At 38.4% G+C, this 22,114-nt stretch overlaps 1 protein-coding gene across 6 annotated transcripts in view; it reads right to left on the bottom strand.

Annotated features, from left to right (window-relative positions):
• Positions 1 to 22,114, bottom strand: part of LOC148843556 (dynamin-related protein 3A-like) — a 53,633-nt gene that overhangs the window by 17,088 nt on the left and 14,431 nt on the right. For 5 of the 6 annotated variants that reach the window (XR_016103597.1, XR_016103598.1, XR_016103599.1 and 2 more), the window contains exons 5-14: positions 17,241 to 17,309; positions 17,076 to 17,135; positions 10,577 to 10,690; positions 9,764 to 9,812; positions 3,258 to 3,367; positions 2,835 to 2,927; positions 2,608 to 2,700; positions 2,317 to 2,454; positions 1,897 to 1,983; positions 1,214 to 1,333 (exon numbers count right to left, since the gene is read on the bottom strand). Coding sequence is in view for 2 of the 6 variants with exons in the window: in XM_088959090.1 (XP_088815216.1) it covers positions 1,214 to 1,333; positions 1,897 to 1,983; positions 2,317 to 2,454; positions 2,608 to 2,700; positions 2,835 to 2,927; positions 3,258 to 3,367; positions 9,764 to 9,812; positions 10,577 to 10,690; positions 17,076 to 17,135; positions 17,241 to 17,309 (933 nt within the window). In the remaining 4 variants the exon portion in view is untranslated. The remainder of the gene's footprint in view (positions 1 to 1,213; positions 1,334 to 1,896; positions 1,984 to 2,316; positions 2,455 to 2,607; positions 2,701 to 2,834; positions 2,928 to 3,257; positions 3,368 to 9,763; positions 9,813 to 10,576; positions 10,691 to 17,075; positions 17,136 to 17,240; positions 17,310 to 22,114) is intronic. The other variant, XM_088959092.1, reaches the window with a different exon arrangement.

The following is a 22,114-nucleotide window of genomic DNA, read 5'->3' as shown; positions in this document are numbered from 1 at the left end:
CCCTATAGTTTCATTTTAACAAATACCTCCCTTGAACTTTTGAAAAACTCGACAAAACCTCCCTTTCGTCACCTTCCTAGATGGAAAATGTTAGACAGATGCACTGGTTTTTTCCAAATGCCCATTCTACCTTTTTTAAAAACTATTTTACATACAAAAATACTGAAATAACCATGTTTTAACTCAACAAAAATGTTAGAAGATGATCGCTAGAGGAGGTTTTTGTCAAGTTAAAATAGTGTTATTCTAGTAATTTTGTATGTAAAATAAGTTATAAAAGGGTAGAATGGGTATTTGGAAGAAACTGGTGCATCAGTCTAACGCTTTCCATCTGGGAAGGTGACACAAGGGAGATTTTTGTCGAGTTTCTCAAAAGTCCAGGGGAGGTATTTATTAAAATGAAACTATATGGGAGGTATTTATGATTGTCAGAAACTTTAGGGGAGGTTTTTGTATTTTACCCTATAAATTGAGATAAGATTTTGAGTTCTAACAGAACTCTAGATAGATAGATAGAGATAGAGATAGAGAGAGAGAGAGAGAGAGAGAGAGAGAGAGAGAGAGAGAAGATAAGGATTGATAATGGATAAAATTTAAAGGGATAGAAGAAAAAGATAAGATCTGTACCTGTGTACACTTATCCTTAATCACTTCAATCAGCAGAACTATAAGTTCCCTCTATTTCCTCTCTTCCTCTCTCTTCTCTCCTTTTTTTTTTTTTTTCTCTTTCCCTTTTATCTCTTTCTCTTCTCTCTTTTCTCTATCTGCCGTTCATTTTTGCTCTCCTCTCTCCCTTATATAGAGGAGGCAGTTATGGGTAGGGAGGTTAGAGCAACCTCCCCACTCCTCATACATGGGGTGGTTATTTAACTCCCCCCATAACCAAAATAAATTAACATTTAAATTTATGTGAAGTGGGCCAGCTGTCAAATCTGGCCCCTCAGGCCTTATATATATATATATATTACATCAAATATATTATATATTTTTAAACAACTACTAAGGAAAAGTTAACTCATAAAAATTTAACCAAGTCTTATTTTATAAAAGATAATCACAAAGGTTGTTAGCTGGATGACAATCACTACCTAGTCACCTAGCTCCACCTTAGCACCTTGAAAACTATGAAACCAATTGCTTATCTAAATTGAATAAAAAGTTCAAAGAAAAATTCAGAATAAGATAAGAAACTAGAGGATGATAAAAAACATGCCTGTTCTAAGACATATCCATTTGCAACAGACTTAGCAAGAATTGCTCGAGATTTCAGGCCCCTTTCTGTCATGGTTGACTTTTCCACATGGTTTCTACTTTCCCCAAAATTTGCTCCCATCTGCAATTAAACTTTCTACTTATGAGAATCTTGAGATCTGTCCAAGATATTTTTAGAATTGTATAATGTGAATGAAACACTAACAATATTTCTGTCAAATATGTTACAAGTATCAGAGAGAATTGGGAACTTAAAACAGTCAAAGCAAAATATATTTCAATAGAAATTACATTTGTATTAATACTATTTTGTTGAATGCCAATGAATGAGTCCATAGGTAGCATCTTTATTTGTTAAACCTTTCATATATATATATATATGTGTATGTGTGTGTGTGTGTGTGTGTGTACTTGGTCTTTTACAGTAAAATTAAGTTTTACACAAATTTTCCATATTCCCTATCCCTATGCTTCAATCATTCCAGAAAATGTTACACCGTTTCAAAATTTCCCATTTTTAGAAGATTGAATTATCAACGTTTTGAACCTTTCTGTATCATATGAACATTGTGAATCCTTAAGAGTTCTCATCTGCTTTAATTATATAGTGTTTAAAAGAGGCAATAACAAACTCAGCAGTTGCAACTAAAAACATGACTTAGCTTCACCATAAGTTGTATATACCTTTGTTGATTTCAGATGCTGCATTGCAAGCTCCACAGCTTTGCTTCCACTGAGAAAATTTGGATGAGAGGTATTTATATAATCCATCTGAAATAATAAAGATTGTTTGATCAATGCAAAACCCACCAATGTGATCAGTCTTTAAAGCATCTATTTAAGATAAAAAACAGTGATAGAGTAATAGTAGGTTTATATTTAAATACAATAGCATTATCAATCTGAATGACTGAGCTCTAAAAGAGATGAAGCACTACCATTGCTCGAGTATTTTCTAAGAATACTATAAAGACAACAATTTCTAATCATTATCATCATCTAAGCCTTGTCCCAATTATATGGGTTTGGCCACATGAATCCTGTTCTGCCATTCAGTTCTGTTCAGTGTCATATTCATTGTTAAATTATGGTCCTTTAAACTACCTCCATTTCAACAATGTTTGCTATCATTCTCTCAGCAGGCTTTACACCATCACATAAAAACTTGCCCATGACTTCGTCTACACTCCTTCTAAGAACAGGAAACCTCTGCATCTCAGTTGCCTCACAAGCCCGGCTCATCTGCAGTATAATACAATGACATAATCTTCCTTATCCACAGACATTTAACAAATCAAAGAGATGAAAATCAGCAAACAAAAATTTGCAATACAATTGACTTTCAACAAAGTGTTGAACTAGTAACACCATTAACACATTCACCACTTTCTTCACCTTTATAAGTTCCTCATAGACAAAACGTAGGCACTGGAGGCTGGGATCTAACAACCGAGCAATCTGTCGTCTGATCAAAACTTCAAAGGGTTCCTAAAACATCAATGCTTGAACTGATCACAAAAGGAAAAGAAAAAGAAATGCTATACAAAGGACTTTTAGGCAGAAGGGTTTCAAATGGAAGATGCAAAAGATGAAATTCCAGTACAAATGGTTATAGATCTCACCTCTGGAACAAATAAAGCATCTTTAGGACCAGTGGCATTCTCAATGGCTGTTTGGATGTCTTTGTCAGTGAAACCATCACAAGGATCCACTTCCTGCACACCCGTGAATTTCCCAATACGATAAATAATATCTTATATCTGACAAGTTGATATAATAAAAGAAACATAGTTTAACAGTAAAAAGAAAGTGCTGAACGTAATTTATTTTAGGATCTGTGGAATCAAATGTATATTCCAGTTTAAGGCATTGCTGGCAAGTTGATAAAATGTGATTTAACAATCAATGAAGAACAATATAAAGTAATTCATTTGGAAGGTTTCAGCTTAATGGGAGAAGTTACCAACTACAGATTGATGAAGTACAAGATCATATGACAAAGAATAATGCAAGGATGCAAATCGCTGAAAAGGTAGATTAAGCACCTCCAAGCTCTTCACAAAAATTGACTCAAAAATGTAGTGGATCCTTGCTCCTCCTGACAACTCTGTAGTTGACATCTCCCTACTCTTCCCATCCAACATGTGAGAAAAGGCTAGAAATTTGATGTATAGGTGAAAAGCAGAAGTTAGTATGCATTAGTTAAAAGATGTACCAGACACATAAACAGTAAGCAGTATTTGTAAAGACAAAAAACAAAAAATAAACCAGGAAACAAAAACACAATGAGTCCAAAACAGAGATGCAAAGTCCACAAAAAGCCTTCATGGTTACTATTAGCAGAAGAAAAGAGAAGAAATAAGGAAGAAGAGAAGAGAGAAAGGAGAAGAGAAGAGAAAGGTTTGGAGTGTTCTAATCTGTCTGACAGCACCAGCTTATGTTATTATATATAGGGCAACCATAAATAAAAGGGAAAAGACCCTTATACCCCTGCTGTAGTCAAAGTACATAAACAAAGGAAAAAAGGCTATTTTAACTAGACCAAACAGGCCCTAAACTAAGCAGACCAACACTCCCCCTCATGTTGGGACATAGATGTCAATCATGCCTAACTTGTCACACAAATTACTATGCTGCACATGATGAAGGCCCTTGGTGAAGATGTTTGCAAGTTCTTCTAAACAGACATATAGAGTGCACACTTATCCACTCACAAGTTTTTCTCTAATAAAATGCTTGTCCACTTCAATATGTTTTGTTCTATCATGGAGGACTGGGTTAGCAGCAATGTTGGTAGCAGCTTTATTGTCACAATAGTGACATAGGTTTGTTAACTATAAAACCCAGTTCACCTGACAGGTGTTTTATCCACATGATTTCAGCAACTCCATGAGACATAGCTCTGTATTCCTCTTCAGTGCTGGACCTAGCCACCACACTTTGTTTCTTCTCCAGGTGACTAAGTTTCCTCCCACAAAGGTACAATATCCACTGGTAGACTTTCTATCATCAACTGCCCTTGCCCAATCAACATTTGTATACACTTCGACCTTCAAATGACCATGTTTCTGGAATAGCAAACCAACTCTTGGGAACTTCTTGAGGTATCTAAGGATCCTTTATGCAGCTTCAAAGTGAGTTGTCCTAGGATTATGCATGAACTGGCTAAGGACACCCATTGCATAGGCAATATCAGGCCTAGTCATAGACAAGTATAAGAGTCTCCCTACAAGTCTCTAGAACATCTTCACATCTTTCAAAAACTCCCCCTGACTGTCTCCTATGGTTAGGCTCAATTGGTGAATCAATTGGCTTCACCCCCAACTTGCCTGCATCTCTAATAGATCTAGTACATATTTCCTTTGGGAAATAAAGATGCCCTTTTGGGAGCGAGCGACTTCAATCCCAAGGAAATAACGTAAGGGGCCTAGATCTTTCACCTCGAATTGAGTGGCTAAGAATTTCTTCAGCTTCTGTATTTCAGTCTTCCAGTCTCCTGTAACCATTATGTCATCAACATACACAATTAAACCTGCAATTTTCCCTTCACGTTTCTTCACAAATAGAGTATGATTTGGCTAGCATTGTTTGAACCCCATTTGGGGTACAACTAAGTGAAACTTACTAAACCAAGCCTGAGGTGATTGTTTCAACCCATATAATGATTTTTGTAACCTGCCCACCTTTTGCTCACTACCTTTGGCACAAAAACCTGGAGGTTGAGTCATGTACACCTCCTCCTCTAGGTCACCATTCAATAATGCATTTTTAATATCCAACTAGTGAAGTCCTCAATCAAGATTGGCTACTAGTGAAAGGAGGACTTTGATAGAATTCATCTTGGTTACTGGAGCAAAGGTCTCTGCATAGTCTACTCCATATACTTGTGTAAACCCTTTGGTCACCAATTTGGCTTTGTACCTTTCTATCGTACCATCGGCCCTATGCTTCACTGTGAACACCCACTTGCATTCCACAGGTTTCTTTCCTTCAGGAAGATCCACCAATTCCCAGGTTCCATTTTTGTTTAAGGCATTAATTTCTTCCTTCATTGCATTTGTCTATTCAGGTTTGGATAAAGCTTATGCCACTTTCTTAGGAACAAAAACACTGTCAATGGAGGAAAGGAACACACGATATGAAGGTGAAATATGATCATAGGACACAAAGTGAGAGATAGGATGATTAGTAGTACAAAATCGAACACCTTTCTCTTAGCAATAGGAACATCAAGATCATTAATAACAGGGGAATCAATATCAAGAGGTTCAGGCATATCAATGGGATCAAGTGTACCTGATTGATGAGGAGGATCTACCTCTAGAGGGTCTGATGGTATTGGCTGCATAGTTTCAGGTTCCACGACTCTTGAACTCTACTGGCTCTTATGGCAGTGAAGGAAGACATGAAACGGAGGAGGATCAGGAAGAAGAGGTAATTGAGTTTGAGTCTGGGTGTGTTTCTCCTCCTCAACCCTACTCTCCCCCTGAGGAGAAACCGAGAAAAAAAAGGTTGGCTCTCAAAGAAGGATACATCCATGGAGGCATAGTACTTGCGTAAGGAAGGGTCATAGCAATGGAAACCTTTTTGAGATAAAGGGTAACCAAGGGAAACACAAGGAATGGCATGAGGTTCGAGCTTACAGCGAGAAGAGGGACAAGTCATGAATGAAGCAATGACACCCAAAGACACACATTGGAATAGGGTACAGAGGAGCTGTAGGAAACAAAAGTTGATGTGGGGCCTTATACTCTATTAACCAAGATGGCATACAATTGATGAGATATGCAGCACACATAACAACATCCATCCAAAAGTGTTTCGGAACATTCATATGGAGTAATAAACCACGAGCTACTTCGAGAAGATGACAATTTTTCCTTTCAACGACACCGTTTTGCTAAAGTGTCCTAGAACAAGAGCTCCGATGAAGAGATCCACATGAAGCAAAGAACTCCGTGAGATCATTATGAAAATACTCCTTTGCGTTGTCCAACTAGAAAATATGAATCTCGGTTTGGAACTGAGTAAAAATCATGCGTTGAAAATCTTTCACAATCTTTGGCACTTCATCTCTAGATCACATAGGATAAACCCATGTATATCTAGAATAGTCATCAATCAAAGTAATGAAATACTTATATCCAGTCTCAGAAGGTAGAGTAACAGGGCCCCAAACATCAAATTAGACAATATGAAATGGAAATTCAGATATTTTATTTCTTAAAAGAAACAAATTTCTACAATGTTTGCTCAATTGACATGCCTGGCACTGTAACTCACTAACTGACAAAGACTTAAATAACTCAAGAAACATAAGTTTTAAAGACTCAAACGAAAGATGACCAAAACGACTATGCCGTAAGTAGGCATGACTCTCACTAGATGAACTTAAGGACTTTGTAGCCACAAGACCAACTTTATTCCGCAACATGTAGAGACCATTGACATCACCATACTATTTTCTTGGTCCCACCCGTGATGTTCAGCACTTCTAGACTTTGGTTCCTTCACTTTACCATTGATACACCCTATTTTCCCCCTAGCAGTAATGCATGGGGAAACTCATCCATCCCCCCACTTTCCGTTTTGACCTCCTAAAATCTCAGGCATTGCAGAATTCTCAGAGGACATGATTCAAGAACACTTCAGTTTCAACACACACCTTAAGATCTCTCTTAATACCCAAAAAAGTCCCAAAAAACACACTAGAGATGCAGTCCACATGCACACACTCTGGTCTGGGTACAATCTGAATACAGACCAGCTCCAATTCTCTTAATTTCAGGTTGATTTCAGCACTGCACAAGTTTAACAGTCCCAATCCACCAATTTTCCAAATCACCTAAACACACCAACTACTAGGAGAGATCACAAAGCAATGAAGTCACACCAAAACTTGGTAAAAACAGGTCATTCGTGACCTACAAGTAATCCATTCTCAGGTACAGGATCACACGATCCACAGAAAAGAGGTCCAAACCTCACAATTCCTCTGATTGCATTCAGCAATGTTGTTTCATAGGGTTTTTCTTGGTACATGACCAAGAGAAAGGAAAAAAAAAGGTAAAGCAAACTTGTACCAGTCATAGGTCAACTTCTCTGATTTCAGTTGAAGAAGACAGCAAGGTAAAGAAGAAAGAACTAGTTTGATCTGCTCTCAGACCCAGTAGAACCACTCTGATACCATATTAGTAGAAGAAAAGAGAAGAAATAAGGAAGAAGAAGATAAGAGAGAAGAGATAAAGGAGAAGAGAAGAGAAAGGTTTGGAGAGTTCTAATCTGTCTGGCGGCGCCAGCTTATGTTATTATATATAGGGCGACCATAAATAAAAGGGAAAAGACCCTTATGCCCCTGCTGTAGTCGAAGTACGTAAACAAAGGAAAAAAAGGCTATTTTAACCAGACCAAACAGGCCCTAACTAAGCAGAATACAATCATAAATATAAAGAAAAAGATTCCAACAATTACCAAACTCTAGCTCTACACCTAAAACAGAGTACCAGTTAAATAGAAAATCCCTATGATTTACCACAAAAACCAATTCTGTGGCTGAAAATCTAGCTAGAGAAGTGGACAGAAGTTATCTATAGTAGGAATCAGCATTGTCGGGACATCAACACCTTGCTTAGTTGGTTTTGACTTCTCATGATGCTTCATCTATAGTGGGTTATCATTTAAGCTTTTGTGCTTTACCATTCTGTACTTGTTATCTCCCTTTGATTATCAATAAAATTCTCCTCTTCCAAGTCTAAAAAAATCACAAAATCTTCTTTTTTCTTTTTGGAACTGATCAATAAAGGGATATGGAATTATAAGATTCATACATACACATCACAACTAGGCATCAAAATAAAAAGAAAAATGTTTTTTATAAAGTGTAAATTGTATTAATATGGAGGAGGACCCTCAACAAAACATTTACATGTATGTAAAGTCTGCACAAAATATTGCAGCTACAATCTTATCCACTATCCACAATTTCAAAATAATTCCCTCCCAGTAAGAAAAGAAGTGTTGATATTTCAAATGTTGAAATGAGCTTTGACAGCAGGCCCATCCCATGATGGTCTTTTCAATCTTCCCTATTACTGCTTCAATTGGATGAGCTTCATTTTAAAAGATCCTACTGTTGTGCTCTTTCCATAAGTTCCAACATATTACAAGAGGTGTCAGCTTCCAAAAAATCTAGCTTTCCTTCTTAGGTTTTTAGACTGCCAAGAGGACATCAAGCATTCAAAGCTTCCAGGAACCACCCATTGCCTTTTAAAGAGCTGAAGGAAATGTGTCCAGATTTCATAGGCTTCTGGAAACCACAATAGCAGGTGCACCATGGACTGATTGGACTCACTTTCATTACCACATAAGCCACACATGCAGTCTACCTGCATTCCTCTTGCAAGCAGCATCTCTTTCGCAGGTATTTATTAAGAATGACTGTCCATAAGAAAAAACTAACTTTGCCAGGGGCCTTCACATGCCAAATCCACCTCCAAGGTACACGTTCCCCCGATGGCCTACAAGGGACCTGTAAAAAGACTTAACAAAGAAAATACCAAAACTTTCCTCTTTTCATCCCTACTTATTCCTTTCAGTTGGCTGAGGAAATTTCCTCAATAAAAGTTACATCAGTCTTTGTTGATTCTTTGTCTCCCAATCTTGAATGTTCCTCTGAAGTTTTGGCACCCATGCTGGCTGACCTCCCAGAATTTCATATGAATCTCTGACTGAAGCCTCCTTATTTAGGGCAATCTACAGTAAAGGAAACACTTCCAACAAGGGTGTTGACCCATGCCAAAGGTCCTTCCAGAAAAGCACCTTTTCACCACAGCCCACTTTAAAGGATATGCCTTCATGAAATAAGTCTCTTTGATTCATGATGCCTCTCCATAAGCTGGTACCATATGGTTCTAGGCAGGAAGTTGTTTCCCAGTCCATGACATCACTCCATGCGTATGCTTAATAACCTTTCTCCATTAGCTGGCACATTATGGCTTCCAAGGTTCCTGATACCTGCTCCACCAAGTTCTTTAGGTTTGCAAACTTCATGCCAGGAGACTAGATGAATTTTTCTTTCATCGTTAAGCCCATCCCATAAGAAATTACATTTTAACCTTTCAAGGGAAAAGTAATAAGTAGCCAGGTTGGATAACACACAGGATTAAAATGCATCTCAGACAGACTGCAAACAAGATCAGGAAGAAAGCTAGAGATACCAAAAATAGTCACCTAAAAGTGGGATGAGAAAGAACAGAAGCAATTCTATTATTAACCTCAGTGAAGATCTATCATTCTCTACCATTCAGGGAAAATACCAAAATGAATTGGAGGACAAGACAGTGATTATGAAAAGTTAAAACTGTTAAAAATTATCAATAAGATAATGTAAGTTCAGGAAAAAAAGAATCTAAAATGCAATATAAAAATTTGAAGTAAATAGGCATGATGATGTGACCTATTTTCCTTTTGCCGAAAAGTACATTACATCTTGAAAACTTTACTTGTCGATGACTAGAAAATATAAAGTGATATATCAAAAAATGAATCTCACCTTTACAGAATCTTGTCAGAATGTTTAACAGTACTGTCCCTTGCTCCGCCTAGTTAATTAATGGCATCAAAGAAAATTCATAGATCACTCAGATGATACAGACATACATATGTCGTCAGATACATTGAACAGACAACTTTTTGATAGGCCCTACTCCTGTCAAGTGTCAACTACCTCCAATTTCAGATGGAAGCATGAAGAGTTATCTCACTGAACAAAACAGAGAGGCACTAAGGTTGCATTTGGATCATGGAACTGGATTTTAAATTTGGATTCCATTCCCACCTCAATTCCTCATAATCGAGATGATCAAACACCTTACCCCCTGCCCCCCAAGAAAAAAAATTGTTTTGAATCTGCTGAAACACCAAATTTGAAAGGCTAACCATTGTGTTATGCCAAATCCCACTCCAAAAAACGGACACAAACTGCTGAATCGTGAGCTTGATAGAATTAATGATTCCAATTCCATGAGGATCCAAACACAGCCTAATTGTTCACAGCCCTTGTGATGCCTCATGACCGTGTCCAGAAGGAACTCTATTTCATGGAGATATAATAATGGTGCTCAGTCCATATCTCTTTTCTGCATGCTAACAAGCTATGAAGTAAGTCATGCACATCAATGATCTTTGTAAAGGCAATTCACACCATTGACTTCATTCTTGAAAGGATTTGTGCTTACATGTAAACAAAATATAGTATATCTACTATGAGCACAATTACAGTTTTGTCTTTCCAAATAGCATGACAATCAAAAGAGACAGCATAAAAACATATTCTCAAAATTGATCTTAATCCAGCTGAACTTACTTTTGATTCTATATCTTCTCCGTAGGTCCGAATCTCCTTTACAACAGCAACCATTTGAGAATTCAGCTCAGTCTTCAGTCGTGGAAGGACTGTTCTAATATGCTGTTCTAGAATCTGGTGCAGAAAAAATAACAAGGAAATATAAGAGAACTATTCCCAATTTCCCACATTCCTGCTGTTTTCATTTTTTTTTTGGAACAACTCTGATATAATGCATGAAGACAAAAAGAAATGAAACAATTAAAGAATTAAGAGAGTTCCCCCCCCCCCCCCCAAAAAAAAAAAAAGAGGCCTTTGTATGAGCACTCGTCTTGGCTAAGAGATGCATCAACTCTTTTTATCAATATCTGTGATTTAATAGATAAGGGAAAAGAAGAAATGCCTACAGTAGGAAGGACTGAACTCAAGAACCTTTATAGGAATGAAGAAACACTAAGAAATACAAGAAAAAACAGCCAACAGAAACAACCATATACCAAAAGAAGCTGACCATCAAAAGCATCCCAGATCCCAAGAACAAGACGATGTCCAAAATACTTATTTTTTATTGATAACAGAAATTATATAAGTCTATGAAAGCAGCAAAGCATAAATATCCAGCCTACCCAAGTAGGTAGGGGTACAACTTGAGCAAGCTCAGATTGAGAATTTGTTAAAATCTGATTATCTGAATGGACCTGGCCCAAGGGCCTTGGTTGGATGCTGTGTAAATTCTTCTAATTTGGTACCTGACCTGCACCCCTACAATTAGTGCAGCACCAGAACAAAAGGAGCTGCCTCTCATACAAGAAGGTAGCTTATAGCTGTGTACCAACCAGGAAACAATTAAAAGTAGCAGTATGAAGAAATGGAATAACTCCAATAGAACTCAGCCCTCACCACTCCTTTCCTAGCTAATCATTTGCAGAGATGTTCACTAATCTCCATAACCAACAAAACAAGATTCTCACTATGAAAAATAGAGCTCTAGCCTCTGTAATTAGATGTCAGTATTTCCATTGTCCCTTGATACCATCTCTAAGCCATCAAATAACAGTCTGCAAGTTCCCCCCAACCTCCAAATGGGCTGGTTATTCGTCAATGCAGAATCATACCATAAACCCTGAAGTACTGTGTTTATCTCAACCTTCATTGAGTATCCAAAACCCCATCAGCACTAAATATGCTATATGGATCTCCTATCCCATCCCTTTAATTACCCTCAAACCTAAAGATCCTAGCTTTTTTTTTTTTCCTGATCGGAAAAAGTAGGATTTATTAAATAAATATTAAAACTGCAGGTTACATTTTTTTTTTATCAATAACATCATCTTCATTAAATTAAGAGAAGAGAGGGAAAAGAATACAAAGGGAGATAAAATAACTTAGCTCCCCAAAAACAGAAAACACAGAGAATGCAAAGAAAAATTAAAAACTAGCCCAAAAAACAGCCTCCCTATTCACTCCTTGCTTGGCCAACCCATCCGCAAAAACTAGCCCAAAAAACTGCAAAGTTACATTTCTGTGGGTATATTATCCACACCCAAGAAAACATCAATATAAAGCTAGTACTCAATCCCAAAATTCAAACATTACATTTTATCCTAAAACATCTGTGCCTATTTGCCCCTTGTTTAGCTAAAACATCTGCCAAGCCATTTGCAATTCTTCTCACCCACTTAAAGGTAATATTTAATTCCCATGTTAAGCATTCAATTTCCTGGACCTTGTGCCTGTAAATCCAAGGACTTTAACTGTGAAGTTTTGTTCAAGAAATAACCACCTGGGAGTCCCCTTCCCCTACTAACATCCAAAACTCAAACTGCTTTGCAAATTTTAGTCCTTAAGAAAATCCAGAAGTTCTGTTGTCAATGAGTCTCCTTGTTCTACAGGGCCCAAAAATAGTGCTAGTACCTTGTGAATATCAAAAGACACCCCCTAAACCAGCCCTTCCTTCACTTCCCAAAAAGCTTCCATCAAAGTTTAATTTCACAGCATTGGTTGTTGGTGGTCTCTGCCCCATTATCACTCTCTCCTTTTGAGCCAAATGCACTACTTCCTTCCATGATCTCAAAATATCAGTAAATGAGAAATCATGGAAGGTTTCCAAAGTTTTTAACCAGCGTGCAAATTTTGTGTTAATGGTATCTATGACTCTCCAACTCAGACCTACTCTTTTCATTGAAAATCCTCCCATTCCTTTTTTCCTCTCTTCTTTGGCTTTCTCAGAAAGTTTGGATCAAAGAGACCCACCACATCTTGGGGAGGAGTCCATCTGCATCCAAAAAGAGAACAAAAATGCTCCCAAATACAAAGCACAAGAGGACAGTGAATAAATGAATGGGAAATACTTTTACCACTAGCTTTGCAAAGGAAACATGTATGAGGGGAGAGACATTTATTTATTTATTTTTTCCTCCAGCACCAAGAAAGATCTCCTGACAAAGGGCCTGAATTTTTGGTAGAATTGTTTTGCTCCAAATTTCTTTCACTGGGTGGTTTAACCCCAAGATCACAGGTGAAGTTACCATCAAGAGATATTGCCCATACCCTTGTGTCCTCTGTACTTTGGTCCAAGAAGACTGATTCTAATTTGGACAATAGAGGTATGAGAGCCTCTATCTTCCTATGACCCCTCCTCAATCCAAAGACCCAATTCAACCCCAAATTGCTAAATGTCACAAATTTGGAAATGGGTTCAAACTTATAGTTTTTTTATCAGTACCAAGAAATATTTTAATAATTAGAATAGAAAAGATTGGGCATCCTTGGCTACCCCATTACAAAGAGAAGCATTACAAGAAAACACAACAGTAAGTATGACTTAAGCATTATAATTGAGCCCAAAAGCACTGTGCTCTGTTAACCCCTTGTTTTGCTAGTTGATCCGCAATATTATTAGCCGACCTTGGGATCCACTGAAATTCCACCTGCCTATTACTTAGCAATCTTCTGACCTTTTTTATCTCATTCTAAAAGTACCATGGGGCTTTTTCAGACTGTTTCAGCCAACTGATTATTACCTCTGAATCTCCTTCTATTATCAATTTATTGACTCCTATTTCAACAGCTTTTTGTATCCCAAATGCCATAGCATTCCACTCTGCTGTCATGGAGTCCCCTGGGCTAAGAGGGCAGGAATATAGTCCCAAAATTTCTCCACTGTCATCACTTGTCATAGTTCAAACTTATAGTTTGACCATGCAAAGATCCAAAGAGTAAGGGGAATTGGACCTTTAGAGGTTGTTCTCCTATCCAGAAGTCTTCCCAAAACAATATCTTGTTCCCTCATCCCACATCAAATCGGATATGGCTAAGGAAGGAAGGATATGCCTCATGAATTGATTGCCAAGAAGTTGACAACACATTAGAAGCTACTTTTGCATCCCAGCAGTTGTCCAACTCCAACCGCCCATGTATATTTTCAATCACCCTGTACCAAAGTCTTTCTCATTCTAAGGGATATCTCTATAGCCATTTTCCTAGGAGAGAGTAGTCGTACAAGACTACAGATATTCTTTAGATTTTGAACAGAAAATAAAAGAAAGGAAGAGAAGAGGAGAAGACAAGAAGAGAGATAGAGAGGGAGAACTCATGGAAGGACTTTTGAGAGAAGAGAGTGGTTGGTGTATTAAAACAGCCACCCCACCCTTTGAATTTATATACATAGTTTCCTAATTGTAAAAGAACTTTAATGCTTACATGGCAAGATAAGATAATTAAAAAACTAATCCTAGATAAGATAGAATAAGATTAAAACTGATCCTACTAGGAAAGCTGATCCAAATCAATGACTTAATTAAATCTAAGTACAATTCAGGCTGTCACACGAGTACACTAATGTGGGGTCCACAGTTTCCTACAGAGAGCTGCACTTTTCTAAACTGAGTTCCCTATCCAACCACCCCTTTGTCCTTAGATCTACACACATGTTCCCATTTCACCAAGTGGTATTTCTTTTGATCTCCTAGTTCCCATAAGAATTCCCTCATCATCTTCACCAATTTTCCTACTATTCTAATAGGAATTCTAAAGGTGGACAAAAATAAATAAGAAGGTTAGCCGTTGTTGCTTTGATTATTCCCCCTCCCCCATTGAAATATAATTTCTTTTCCACATGACTAGCTTTCTAGCAAATCTCTCCACCACTGGCTTCCAAAATCCATCAAATCTCAGATTACCTCCCAAGGGGAAACCTAAATATTCCAAGGGCCAACTTCTAACTTCACAACCTTAAAAGATATGTTATTCTATGGATTTCCTCCTCTTGCATATTTATCCTTGCAACACAACTTTTCCCAAATTAGCCTTCAATTTTGAAACATTTTCAAATGAGCTAAGAAGTTCCTTGAGAATCCTTGGAAGAGAGCTATCATCATCACAAAAGAGGATTATATCGTTTGCAAACTCCAAATGGGTAACCACAATCTCATTCCTACCCATCCTCCAACCTCTAAGCAAGTTATTCAAGTCAGCCTTGAATCTTGATGATCATATTGCTAAGTACCTCCTACAAATAGAGTGAAAAGAAAAGGGGATACAGGGCCCCTTGTCTTATGCCTCTTTTCGTTGGCAAGAAATCTCTAGCAGTTCCATTAATCAATATTGAGTAATGCACTAAACTCAAGAATCCCTTGATCCACATCCTCCATCTTCCCCAAACCCAATCTTCCTCATTACCTCAAGTAAGAGAGACCAACCCAACATAATCATAAGCTTCCCCCCACCCTTCCTTTTCTCTACTACACACTTATTTGCCACTAGGATTTGGTCAACTATTTTTCTTCCTTCCACCACCTTCCAGAACTTCAGCTAAAATTTTATACAAGCTGCCACCAAACTTATGGGTTTGTAGTCTCTTAGGACTGTGGCTTCTCTCTTTTTGGGTATTAGGGCAATAAAAGTGGCATTTGCTCCTAGTGAGACCTCACCTTTTTATGGAATTCCTTAAAAACCTCTAGTAAATCATTTTTTAAAGTCTCCCAACAGTCTTGATAGAACACCATAGAGAAACCATCCAAACCAGGGGCTTTTGATCTTTCCATAGAGAAAATGAACTCTCTAATTTCCTCAATTGTAAAATTGCTCCCCAAGGCCCTGGATTGTTAACTTGTCACCCTATGCCACTCAAGGTCTATCAGTTCTTGGCTTCTTTCATCTACTCTAAAGAAGATACCCTTGAAAGGATCCACATAAACTTTAATGATCACCCCTTCCCTCCTGAATTCCTATTCATCCACCTCTACCTTAGAAACAAAGTTTTTCCTCCTCCCATTTGCAAGAGAATGGAAAAATCATGTATTCCCATCCCCTTCCTAAAGCCATTTACATCTAAACTTTTGCCTCTAAAAGATTTCTTCCTTCCTTAAAATTTCCTCCTATTGAAAAAGATAGGATCAAACATGGACTTATTTGAAGGAAGCTAGAAGTCCAATAGGTGATAAAATGAAGAAAAGTAGACTAAGATGGTCTGTCACATGAAAAAAAAAAATACCATCTACAACACCATTAAGAACAGAATGGTAGCTACATGAATCACGTAATTAACCCCATATAGTTGGGGATAGGGATGATGATGATGATGATGATAAGTTTTTAGTTTAATTCTCATTGATAAGTGTTTAATTAAGAGTTTTTAGTCACAAGGTGCAAACTGGTTGGTTGGTAAGGTCTCCAGCTGGTTGTAGCGAAGACATGGAATCAAATCCCACCTGCACCAAGGTTGGGGGATGGGCTACCTCCTGTTGTGTAGCCCCATGGATCCAAAATAAAAAATAAAAAAATAAAAAATAAGAGTTCTTAGTCTATAAAGAAGTTAAAATAATGATCTTATAACTATTCTTACTGCTTAAATTTTTGGGGTTGGAACTAATCTATTTAACTTGTTTTTCAACACTCATTTTTTATATACATATCAACAATAAGAAGTTAAGGTGAACTCAATGTGCTTCGAAGAAGTTAATGGCCATTTTATTGAAAAGGTCGGTGACTTGTGAGGGAATTAGAGTCTCAAGGAGTTCTTTCTCTTTATATAAAATTGGGAAGTTATGACTATTTTTTATTAGGTGGGTACTCTCATGGAAGCCAGGTCCCAGAGCATTGGAGGCACTTCCATAGGTCAAAGGGGTGGGATCCTTTTGATATATCAACAGTGGAGTATAGATGCAAGAAATGAATACATTAGCAGAAGTACCACTTCTAGAGCTTAAGAGAAACTTTTTAGGCGTTTAAAGAGCCTTTAGTTTAACTGTTTAAGATCTACTACAAGTTCTATAGATAGTGAATTGGGTTTATTTGATATTTCTGTTCAATCTCAAGAGTCAAGCCATGGTTTGATTAGGATTTTAAGTTATTTTGGATCAGGTCAATTGTTTGTAGTTGTTGGTTATGTTTTCAAGTTTCAATGTACTTGGGAACCCTAGGAAGTTAACTTGTTGTTTATCTATGATTAGATTAGAAGAGAGGATAAACAGATAAATGATACCAAATATTACTTAAAAGAACAACAAAGTAAACCAACCTGGTTCAACTTATTTGCCAATTGAGGAATGCCGCATTGATCAGAAAGGCCATGGTATACCTGTAAAGAGATGTACGTGTTCAACAGAAATGCAACTTTAGTGGCACTCTGAAACTCTCAACAAGTAATAATGAAAGAATAATCATTTCAGTATGCAAAAGATACAGGGTGGTTATGGAAGAAGTTCTCCTCATAATTAAGTGCTTCTACAATGCTCCGGTTTTGATTAATGTCCTACCAAGAGAAGCAAGGGAAAATCAGATATAGCATGGTTAAGCGAGTTTGTATTAATAAGGATCACAGGCATCACCCTAGCAGGGTTTGCACCAAATTTAATTATAAAAGTCTAACAACAGAAGAATTTAGTCCTCAGTTTAATATGCCCCTAGGTTTAATGACAACACCAAATAGAGGAGCATGAAGACAAAAAATATAAACATTTCAAAAGAAAAAAGATAAAAAAAAAAAAGATGTAAGCATTTCAACGTCAAAGCAATTATAATGAATCTTGGAAGAAAGAAAGGCAATTCATATGACAAAAAACAAGGAGAGAAAAGTTCACTTGAAAAATGCAATTTAAAAGTAACTTGGAGGCATTTTGCAAAATGTGATACAAGAACATGAATACAAATATGCAGTGTAATCTTTAGTACTACATTTTTCAATAACTCTTGACGTTACAAAAAGTACAAGGAAGGATGTCTATTAACCTATACTAAAAGTGGTTAACAATTAATGCCATTCTTGTTCAACTAGCATTAATGGATCCCAAAAATGATTCACACCAATACACCATACACCAAACATTAAATGCTATTAAATTAGGAGAGGACAGGAAGTATGTAACTTTTCTCTTTTTTTTATGACTAATAATAAATTTATTAATTCAGAAGCTGATTTAGAGTTGTAAATTCATACAACATCCGAGAAAGATGCACGAGCTGCAGCCCCTCCTTGAACCTTACAAGTAAACTAGGAAAGAAATACAGGAATCACAGCTGAGCCCAAAACAATTCTTCCCTATTTACCCCTTGCTTGGCTAACACATCTAACAAAGTATTTGCTGATCTCCCCACCCATTGTACAGTGACCAACATATTCCTTGTCAACCAACTGAATTTCTTCATTTAATTCTTGTAGCACCATATAGCCTCTTCAGGATTTTTCAACCAACCCACCACCACTTTGGATTCCTCTTCGACTATTAGGTGTTGTACCCCCAGCTGGTTTGCAAATTGCACCCCTTGTACAACTGCTAATAGCTCTGTCCTGATAGAGTCCCCAACTCCTAAGGGACCTGAGTAGAGCAACAGAATCTCTCCCTTCTCATTTCTCAAAGCACCTCCCCATTCCGAATAATGCAGGATTACCCATTCTACTTCCATCAAAGTTCAACTTCAGTGAGCCTTCAGATGGAGGAAACAAGCTTGTAATTGCTTTGTCCTTTAGGGACGAACACCTCGCTACTGCTGACCAATTTCTCCAAAGATCATTCAAAGAGAATTGATGAAAGATTTCCAAGGTCTTCAGCCAAGGTAATGCCCTATTCAGTGCACGGTCTTTCAAATCCTGACTGTTCCTTTCCCTTTCTTGAAAAATTCTAGCATTCCTTTCTTCCCAAAGAGTCCAAATCAGGGCAGCGCAAGCACATCTCCACATAAGTCTTCCTCTTTTTGTAGGCCAAGAGAAAGTAGAATGGTTGAAGAGCAAGCGAACTTCTACTGGTAGACTCCAACTACTCACAAACACCGAAAGTAGCCAAGCCCAAAAGTCTGCAGAAAAGGGACAAGATATTAGTAGATGGTAACAATCCTCACCGTGAGCTCTACGGAGGATACACCAATTGGGAGAAATACAGAGGAAATGTCTTCTCTTTTGTAGGTTATCTAGAGTGTTTACTTTCCCATGGAATACTTCCCAACAAAACGCCATAATCTTTGGGGGAACTGGCCTGCACCAAAGTTCCTTTGACGGAAAGGGTTGTTGAGTAGAATGTTGAGAGATGGACTTGAAGAAAGAAGTACAAGTAAAGGTTCCATTGGGTCTAGGAGTCCACACCCTTTTATCTGGCTTGGAGGGATCCAAACACACCTAATTAAGACAACATAGCAAGACAGAGAGAGATTCAGTTTCATCATCCCTTAGTTTTCTACGAAACCCAAAATCCCAATTAGGAGCTAAGGGTGTTCCCAGTGATGAGAAAATTTTGAGACCACCTCTTTTTTATACAAAGAAACAAAAAAAAAGCAAAGGGAATAGGTCCTTTAAAGGGGTGTCTCCTACCAGTATCCTCCCAAAAGCGAACAGTGTTGCCAGAAAAAACTTCATACCTGATAAATTTGAGGAATTGAGGAAGGGTATTGTGAATGGCCTTCCAAGGTGCTGCTAGGTTAGCCTGCCTTGACACACCAACATCCCATCCATTCTCTGATCTCCCATGAATGCTTCCAACCACCTCATGCCACAGCCTCTCACTTTCCAATGGCCATCGCCACAACCATTTCCCTAACAGAGCTTGATTTTTTTTGTCACCCTCCCAAGTCCCAAATCCCCCTCTTCTTTACTTCTTCACACAATTTCCCAATTAACCAAATGATCCTTTTTTTCTTGTCCTGGCTCCCATAGGAAATCTCTCATCAACTTCTCCAGCTTCCTAGCTTCCCTAACCGGTATCCTAAAGACAGACAAAAAATAGGTAGGTGAGTTAGCCAAGGTAGCTCTTATTAAGGCAATTCTCCCTCCCAAAGAGATATAATTCCTCTTCCACGAAGCTAATCTCTTTTCAAACTTCTCTATCACTGGGGTCCAAAATCTACTCTCCCTAGGATTGGCCCCTAATGGAAGCCCTAATTCCTCTCCTAACCATTTGGGGGTAATTGACAGATCCAGCCAGATCTTCAAAGTCAAAGGATACAGACAAAATTGCAAGAGTAATAAAAATCACCTCGAGACTGGCAAGTATCTAGGGTAATTCAATCCCTTAGGGCTTGAGGCATTTGCATGGCTAGTAGCAACCGGAAAGTTTCCATACCAACTGAACAATAGACACATTAATTTGGAACAAGTGGGTATTTTGTGCCTTTGAAGAAAATGTTAATAATCATATTGTCTAATGTAATATCACTGAACGGATTTGGGGCATCTTTTTATTCATACCAGTGTTTTGAAAGGCATGGGAGGCATACGCCTAGGAGTGCACCTCTAGGTGAGGCACCCCCAAAACACCCTGAGGCATATGCCAAAGGCGCTTCCACTGGTAGTATCTTTTGGATTATATAAAATTACCTCTGATTTTACATATCCTCAGTATTAGGAAGCTTCCAATAAGTGATCTCAAATCTTCACATTTCCCACATGAATATAACACGTGAAACCGTTGACTCTTGAGTCTTGATAGAGCTTAATGGTAAGTTTGGATTCATGTGGAACACCCCAAATAGTTGGGATTAAGGCTATATTATCAAGTTAAGAGTTGAAACAATTAACTCTAACAAGTCACAACCAAAAACTACCATAGTAAAGATGTTTCAATATTGAAAACTACTGATTGCACAGCTGTTGAGACACAAATAAAGGGAGTACAAGTGTACAAGAAAAGGCCACGCCAGCCTTTAAAGAATGTAGCTAACAGCCAACCACTAGAACAAACTAAATAACAAACTAGACAAGTGGACTGGACAAGTGGAGAGGCTGGTATAACAGAATTATAACAACAGTATATAAATTAGGAAAGGAGGTTAGGAGGGGATTATCGATTTGGGAATACAATCTCTCTCTCTCTCTCTCTCTCAGGAGGCAGGGTCCTTCGAAAGAGTCCCTGAGTTAGGTAGTCCCTGACAAGTTGGTATCAGAGCCAAGATGCCAAGCACAAGGTCATCCGCAATGGAGAACAGAGTCGACAACATGGAAGGAGAAATGCAAAGAATATCGGCTGACGTCAAAGAAATCAAAGAAAGCTTTGCATCCTTGCTTGAACGACTAGCACAAGCACCACCTGTGCCGAATCAAGAAGAGCGCAGTGACACCAGTCATCGAAGCGGATCAAGAATAGCAAGAATCGAGTTTCCCATCTTTGTAGGGGGAGATCCCACATCCTGGCTTTTGCAAACAGAAAGATACTTCGATTACCACGACACACAAGGACCTGATCGTGTTCCATTAGCTTTTGCACACCTAGAAGGAGAGGCGATCGTCTGGTACCAATGGTATCGGTGACGGCACCCAAGAGCCACATGGGCAGACTTCACTGACGCCTTAACCGTGCGATTTGGAGTTTCGGCTTTTGAGAACTATGATGAAAGCCTTGCTAAGCTACGACAGACCGGCTCCGTCCAAGATTATCAGATGGCGTTCGAAAGATTGGTTGTGTGCATGCAAGGTTGGCCAGAAAACGCGCTTCTCGGCAATTTTGTTGGTGGACTCAGGGGAGAATTGCGGCTGAAGGTAAAAGCCATGCAGCCCACCACCGTTCTTGAAGCAGCAGCATTAGCTCGACTACATGAAGACAAACTGAATCGGGCAAGAAGGATTAATCGACCTCTGGGAGCTGCGATCAGACCAGGTATACCGAACCCAGAACCAGGTATCTTGGGTAAACCGGAGCCTAGATCAGGAGTAGGAATCACAGGAAAGGACGTCAACTTTGGTTCAGGCCCCAGCTCAGCCAAGAGGTTAACCTGGACTGAGATGCAAGCCCGACGGGAAAAGGGCCTTTGTTATTCATGTGGAGACAAATTCAGGCCGGGCCATCGCTGTAAGATCCCTCAAGTTTTCTTCCTTCAAACTGAAACTGAATATGTCGAGCAATCAACAGACACTGAAGAGCCAATGGACAACCAAGAATGGGGGCAATTGATAAAGGAATACCCGGAAGTATCCCTATAAGCCTTGACCGGTCTTGCTTCTTCTCAAACTATGAGAGTAATCGGACTGGTACAAGGGCACCATGTGTCAGTTCTTATAGACAGTGGCAGCACCCTCAATTTCATTACCCAATCATTGGTCAGACAACTAGGGATTCCGGTCCAACCATGTACAAC

This window comes from Nelumbo lutea, chromosome 8 (assembly GCF_056320005.1).
Source record: "Nelumbo lutea isolate HS-2025 chromosome 8, American lotus-T2T, whole genome shotgun sequence".
NCBI lineage: Eukaryota > Viridiplantae > Streptophyta > Magnoliopsida > Proteales > Nelumbonaceae > Nelumbo > Nelumbo lutea.
This window is presented reverse-complemented; position numbering and strand designations above follow the sequence as displayed.